This window comes from Colobus angolensis, unplaced genomic scaffold, assembly GCF_000951035.1.
Source record: "Colobus angolensis palliatus isolate OR3802 unplaced genomic scaffold, Cang.pa_1.0 Scaffold431, whole genome shotgun sequence".
Classification (NCBI taxonomy): Eukaryota; Metazoa; Chordata; class Mammalia; order Primates; family Cercopithecidae; genus Colobus; species Colobus angolensis.
The window spans coordinates 1,611,785-1,619,599 of record NW_012117722.1 but is presented as its reverse complement, the minus strand read 5'-3'; the positions used below and the strand labels follow the sequence as shown (position 1 = coordinate 1,619,599).

General features: G+C 40.0%; 1 protein-coding gene across 2 annotated transcripts in view; it reads right to left on the bottom strand.

The window, feature by feature from the left end:
• B3GAT2 (beta-1,3-glucuronyltransferase 2) overlaps nucleotides 1-7,815 on the bottom strand; it is a 70,046-nt gene that overhangs the window by 30,180 nt on the left and 32,051 nt on the right. For both annotated transcript variants that reach the window (XM_011957037.1, XM_011957036.1), the window contains exon 2: nucleotides 832-976. In XM_011957037.1, coding sequence (XP_011812427.1) covers nucleotides 832-976 — 145 coding nt within the window. The remainder of the gene's footprint in view (nucleotides 1-831; nucleotides 977-7,815) is intronic.

The window sequence follows — 7,815 nt, the reverse complement described above, 5'->3', positions numbered from 1 at the left end:
TAGGAAGGGTAATGTGTTGTAACAAGGTTTTTTTTTTTTTGTTTTTTTTTTTGAGACCGAGTCTCGCTCTGCCGCCCAGGCTAGAGTGCAGTGGCCGGATCTCAGCTCACTGCAAGCTCCACCTCCCGGGTTTATGCCATTCTCCTGCCTCAGCCTCCCGAGTAGCTGGGACTACATTTTCTATAACCCATAGAAAATGAGTTGTTTTATGACAAAGTAGCATTTTAGAACGTGTGGTCTACTGCAGGGCTAATTCAATTCAGTTGGTTGTTCAGGGAATAAAAACTTTAAGACAGTTATACTCAATAAATTCTTGAAATACCAGAAATCCAAGTTTATATTTTAGTATTAAATATATCAATAAAGCACTAAACTTACCAATAAGCATTAAAATGACTTGTCAATTTTTAAATCATTATTAAATTTATCAATAAACATGATATATTTTACTATATAGATCTTCTAGAGAAGGGAGCCAAAAGGTTCCAGCTGACAGAGCCCTGGAAAGCAGGAGCCAGGGTCTAGCTGTCACCACCGAATCCCCAATGGCCAACCCAGTAGCTGCCACGTAGATGCTTGTGCGATAAAGGCACAGACAGGTGACAAAATGGAACAGAATGGGCATTTTCTAATCACCCTCCAAATCAATTTCCACTTGATCTAACCAAAGAGCCTATTTTGAAGGTTTAAGTATTTCATCTCCCGAATATGATATGATGTAGGGTTTTATCCAAATTTGTCTTTTAAAGCTTCCTTCATTCAGTGCTTCATTATAAACAAGAGCATAAGAACAGTCCGGCAGGAACAAATGTCATCACCCACACTGCTCACCTGCCATGTCGATGGCAAAAGGCCTGTCTGCTCTCCAGCCGGTGTACCAGCCAACAACTTTGCCATTTTCCACCAGTGGACGTTCGTAGCGCCGCCCACCAACCAGGCCCACAGGCCAGACGGAGACCTTACGAGTGGTTCGCATCTATAAAAAGGGAAAAGACGTGTGTTTTAAGTTTCCTCAGGAAAAAGAGGGAGGAAATGAATGTGATCTACGTAGAAGAAGAGGGGCTGGTAGTGGTGTAATGTTGTGGAAAGTCAGGGACCCCCAACGGAGGGACCGGCTGAAGCCGCGGCAGAAGAACATAAATTATGAAGATTTCATGGACATTTATTAGTTCCCCAAATTAATACCTTTATAATTTCTTACGCCTGTCTTTACTGCAATCTCTGAACATAAATTGTGAAGATTTCATGGACACTTATCACTTCCCCAATCAATACCCTTGTGATTTCCTATGCCTGTCTTTACTTTAATCTCTTAATCCCGTCATCTTCGTAAACTGAGGAGGATGTATGTCGCCTCAGGACCCTGTGATGACCCTGTGATGATTGCATTAACTGCACAAATTGTTTGTGGAGCATGTGTGTTTGAACAACATAAAATCTGGGCACCTTGAAAAAAAGAACAGGATAACAGCAATCTTCAGGGAACAAGGGAGATAAGACTTTAAACTCTGACTGCCGGTGAGCCAGATGGAACAGAGCCATATTTCTCTTCTTTCAAAAGCAAATAGGAGAACTATCGCTGAATTCTTTTCTCAGCAAGGAATATCCCTGAGAAAGAGAACGCGCCCTGAGGGTAGGTCTGTGAACAGCGCCCTTGGAGGCAGCCGTCTTTTACAGTCGAAGCCCAAAGGATGAAATCACCCCTGGTCTCCTGTAGCGCTCCCAGGCTTATTAGGATAAGGAAACTCCTGCCTAATAAATTTTGGTCAGACAGGTTATCTGCTCTCAAACCCTGTCTCCTGACAAGATGTTATCAATGACAATACATGCCCGAAACTTCATTAGCAATTTTAATTTCACCTCATCCAGTGGTCCTGTGATCTCGCCCTGCCTCCACTTGCTTTGTGATATTTTATTACCTTGTGAAGTATGTGATCTCTGTGACCCACACCCTATTCAGGCACTCCCTCCCCTTCTGAAAATTGCTAATAAAAACTTGCTGGTTTTATGGCTCAGAGAGTGTCATGGAACCTGCCGACATGTGATGTCTCCCCCAGACACTCAGCTTTAAAATTTCTCTCTTTTGTACTCTTTCCCTTGATTTCTCAAACCAGTGGAGATGCTTAGGGAAATAGAAAGGAACCCCATGTTAACTATCAGGGGCGGGTTCCCCCGATAGTGTAAAATTTCAAAAGTTAAAGGTTTTCAAACAGAATCCTTCTGCTGCTAGAGTATCGCCCCCCTCTGTTAGGCTGGCTGCTGTGCCATGATCTCTACTCGGTCATAAATTGGGCTGGTGGCTCAAGGTTTAGGAGAAATAAAATGGGTGTCAATATCTGGACATCACTGATTTGAAGCTAAGTTGCAACTATCAGATATTTTCCTATTTGTTTCAAAGTTGAATCTTTAAACAATACTTCTCTCTTCTGAGGTGAGAAAGTTTAATTCCCCTTTAGGAAACTTCATTACTCAGGAAGAACAAAGATGTCACTCAGAGGAGCCACAGGCGCGTCCTTTCTCTGACTTTTCTATGGCTACACATACACAGAAATCTTGGCTGGGGACATTAATAAGGGGATTCAGATACAGAACTGAACCTGGCTTCTTCCAGAGTGATAAAAAGAAACACGCAGACTAAAAATTTGCCTGCCTTTCAAGGGCAATTGGGCCAAAATAGAGACTGCTGGAATCGCTTGTCCTTGTTAAACATAGTGGAATCCTGGTTAAACGTGAAGCTCAACTGAAAGTTACTAGCTGGATTTCTTTAAGGGGAAAGAGATGCCCACAAGAAAGCTTGCTGATATTAGGCAGCACTGTAGGAGAAAATCGCTACCACCACCTTTTTCCAGGGCTCGTGTGGAACAGCTCAAAAGGCATCTTAGCATAAACTAGAAAAAGGTGCCCCTTTCTTGGGCAGACATACCCACTGCTGGAACCCATAGCTTGGCAACGTACCAACTGGACTTAAACTCCACGTACCCTCACTGCTGGGTGTGCCTTGGATGAGGTATAACCTGCACAACTGCATGAGGTGGTCTTGTTGTTGAGGTAATTATAATTTCAACAGCAGTGCTTTACCTTTTTTATTTGCTATAGAACTGAACTGGGTCATGATCAGTTAACCAGCGGTTAAATAATGATCATCAACCAAGGAATTTTTATGAAAGGAAAAAAATGATATACTTGGGAAAGATTTTCAAATACAATAGAAATGAAAGTCATACTACTAAAGAGTAAAAATAATTAGAAGCTCCCATTAACCAAGCTTCCTGGTTTTACTTATTATTATCCTACCTTGTTCCAAAAAGGGTATCTTTTTTTTTTTTTTTTTTTAAGAGTCAGAGTCTCACTCTGTCGCCCAGGCTGGAGTGCAGTGGTGCCATCTAGGCCCACTACAACCTTTGCCTCCTGGGTTCAAGCAATTCTCCTGCCTCAGCCTCCTGAGTAGCTGGGATTGCAGGCGCCTACCATCACTCATGGCTAATTCCAAAGAGGAGATTTAAGGGTATGAAGCATTCCAGGTAATGAGGGTCTCGCTGCATTGGTCTCCCTCAAATCTAAAGTTACTATTTTTTATAATAGTTATCATTTATTCAATAAATGAACTGCGACTGTCTTGTGGTAACCCATACTAACTTTTACAGTGATTTTTTTTTTTTTTTTTTTAAACAAGCTGAGGCCAGGCGCGGTGACTCAAGCCTGTAATTCCAGCACTTTGGGAGACTGAGACGGGCGGATCACGAGGTCAGGAGATCGAGACCATCCTGGCTAACACTATGAAACCCCGTCTCTACTAAAAAATACAAAAAACTAGCCGGGCAAGGTGGCGGGCGCCTATAATCCCAGCTACTCGGAAGGCTGAGGCAGGAGATTGGCGTGAACCCGGGAGGCGGAGCTTGCAGTGAGCTGAGATCCGGCCACTGCACCACTCCAGCCCGGGCGACAGAGTGAGACTCCAAGCCGAGGTACAAGTGACAGAAACGTGTTAACACGCCTGAGACTGTTACCTTTAGAAAGGTCTGCTTGCAAGCCTCACTCTTGGCTGGTGTCCGGGAATTCAGCTTTTGAAACATTTCCTACACTTGTAAGGTTATTTTATCTGTCTGGGCCACTGAACGACTGCTTTCCTTTCAGGAATATGAAATTTTGGTGGGCAAGGAGTGCCTATGTGACAACCCCCCAACAAAACCCTGAACTCTTAAGTGGGTTTCCCTGGGTGTAATCATTGTACGCCTGTGAGTACATTTTCACTACTGGAGAGGTGGTGTGCTCTGTGTGATCTCAGAGGGAGGCAGGGAACACAGAAAACCCACACACGGATTCCTCCGGACCCTGCCTGATGCCGTTTTCCTTTACTGATCCACCTGTGTATCCTTCTATGTCACTGTAATAAGTCTTAGCCCCAAGAACGACTATATGCTGAGTGCTAAGTGTCCTAGTAAACCACCAAACAGGGTGGTCCTGGGATCCCTGAAATACTAATATAGAATAAAATGCGTTTTTTAAAGTCTAAAATTAGACACATTTTGACATATGTATATAGCCATGAAGCCATCACCACAATAAATAGAATTAACATACTCAGCACCCCCAGAAATTTCCTTGTGCCCTTTTTAAATCCATTTCTTCAGTCCCTTTTTATATCATCCATCGCCAGGAGACCCCGATCTCCTTTCTGTAACTATACATTAGTTTGCATCCTCTAGAATCTTGTATGAATGTAATAGCACGTGGGGTGTATGTGAATGTGTGTGTGTGTAAATATAGCTTCTTTCATTTGGCATAGTTATAAAGACATTCATCTACTTGTAATGTACATTAACAGTTCACTCCTTTATTTTGCTGGATAGTATTCTATTGTGTAGCTCATACCACAGTTTACACATTCACCTGCTGAGGGACATTTGAGTTGTTTCAAGCTTTTGGCTATTACAGATGAAGCTGCTACAAACTAAATACGTGTTTACAAGTCTATGTGATTTTCTTTCTCTTTTTTGAAGATAAATACCTAGGAATGGAATGGCTGGATCATGCACTAGGTATACATTTAACTTTTTCAGAAACTGCCAGATTATTTTCCAAAGTGCTTCTGCCATTTTACATTCTCATCAGCAGTGTAAGAGACATCTAGTTCCTCCACATCCTCACCAACACTTGCTATGGTCAATCTTCAATTTCAGTAATTCTAATAGGTACTACTAATAGTGGTATCCCATTATGGTTTTAATTTGCATTATTTTAATGACTAATGTGCTTACTGCCACCTGTATCTCTTCTTTGGCAAAAAGTTCAAATCTTTTACCCATTCAAAAAAAATAAAAATAAAAATAAAAGGTTTTCTTACTACTGACTTTTGAGAGTTATTTATATATTCTGCATACAAATCTTTTATGTGATTTATAAATATTTTCTCCCACTCGTGGCTCATCTTTTTGAAAAACAGAAGTTTTAGTCTTGATGAAGTCCAATTCATCTATTTGTTATTTTATGGATATGCTTTTGATGTCTTACTTAAAATATTTTTGTGGCTGTGCACGGTGGCTCCTGCCTGTAATTCCAGCACACTTTGGGAGGTAGAGGAGGGCAGATCATTTGAGGTCAGGAGTTCGAGACCAGCCTGGCCAACATGGTGAAACCCTGTCTCTACTAAAAATACAAAAATCAGTTGGGCATGGTGGTGAACACCTGTAATCACAGCTGCTCAGGAGGGTGAGGCATGAGAATTACTTGTGAGTGTGTATACATATATATATATATAATAATATATATATAAAATATATTTTTGCCTAATTCAAGGTTACAAGGGTTTTCTCCTCCTTTCTAAAAGTATTATAGTTTTAGGTCATATATTTAGACTATGATCAATTTTCAGTTAATTTTTATATATGGTATGAGGAACTGATTGAAGTTCTTTTCTTTTTTTGTGTATGGATAACTAATTGTTCCAACTATATCTAATTGTCCTGGAACAACTGAGCTGCCATTACAACTTTTTCAAAAGTCAGCTATGCATATACGTATGGGTTTATTTCTGGATGCTCTAATCTGGTCCATTGGTCTCTTCAGTGATCTTAATACCAATGCCACAATATCTTGATTTACCATGGCCTTATAATAAGTCTTATAATCAGGCAGTATTAGTCTTCCAACTTTATCCTTCATTTTCAAAGCTGTTTTGACTGTTATAGATCCTTTTCATTTCCACATGAATTTCAGAATCAGTGAAATCAGCAAATTCTGATCAGATTGCATTGAATCTATATATTAATTTGGTGACATCTTAACAATATTGAGTTTTCTAACCCATAAACATGATCTCTCTACATTTATGTAGGTCTTTAATTTCTCTCAGCAATATTTTGATGATTTAATTCTTGAATCAATATTAACATTTAATGCTTTTATATCCTAGGTCTTCCCCACAGGTGGGACAAAACCCGAGATAATTTACTAAAATTTTCATAAAATAGAGTCCCCCCACCTCCCCAACTCACTCCAGCTTCAGGCTCCTCTTCCCTGACATCCTCAGAAAATAAAAATATTTCACATATTTGGCCTTAGATGTTAAACATGGCAAACACAGAGAAACCAAGTTAAACCTAATACGTACTTTAAAAAATTAACAGAATGGCTTTATATATAAGGCAATAAAAGTAGTATTGTGGTTTTCAGGTAAGATAATCTTCTTAAAATGACTATGATTTTTTTCAGCTCCTAAACTGCTTTTGTCCAGAACACTAAGTATTCAAATCTGTGAAAAACTGGTAAACAGACCCCATCTCACATCTCTGTGCTCCCTTAAGAATGTATAAGGTTGTGCCCTGTATACAGCAGGTATTAAACAACTCTTGGCAAGTGTTTAAGTACTAATTAGTCATTTATGTGTGGGCCCATTAGCCAGGTGTGGTGGGTGGTGTGCGCCTGTAGTTCCAGCTACTTGGGAGGCTGAGGTGGGAGGATCACTTGAGCCTGGAAGTAGAGGTTGCAGTGAGATGTGATTGCAAAACTGCACTCTGGCCTGGGCAATGGAGCAAGACCCTGACTCAAATAATAATAATAATAATAATAATAAAAAGGAATAAAAAACAAATAGAAATAAAAAATAAATGTGGGCCCACATGTAACAAGAAATTAGAATGTGTGCTGTGCAAGGGACATATGCACAATCAAAGAGGGAGACAGGCAATAAATGAACAGAAGGCAAAAGACATTTTTAAAAAAGGAAAAGAGAAATTGCCATTAAAGGGAATTAAAAAGAATAATAAACTATAACTGTGGGGCCACTAGAACAATTAAATATGGCCACAGGAATTCAGCATGTTTTACGTTACACTTTTCATTTAAGCTGGGCCATGAAAGGCATGTAGGATTTTGTCCACAGAATACAGAATGGCTTAGGGTTCTCGGTAACCAGATGAATCAAAGAACCAAAAGTTTGCATTTCTGTGCCAATTTCATGCTAGAAAATGTAGGTTTTGCTTAGCACACTCCAAATTACTGAGAGCTGCTCAAAGCTAACATTTGTTCATGCTTTATTTTTCTAGAGGGCTGGGTGTTAAAGGTGAGGCAATGATTACTTAAATGCAGGTGATGTGGCAGAATGATGTTTCCAGGTATGCTAAATTTTAAAAAGTTTGTCATATAATTAGTTTAAAAATTCAGAAAGATCCAAATGCCATCACTGTCTATGCCCTGCTGAAATTCCATGCAGAATGCTTCATCACAGAATTAGGCCCTCTATCCTCGACCACTATACTATATAGAGTGTGCCAGACATTTCAAAGGAAAATGGCACAGCTATTTACAGAACTTTTT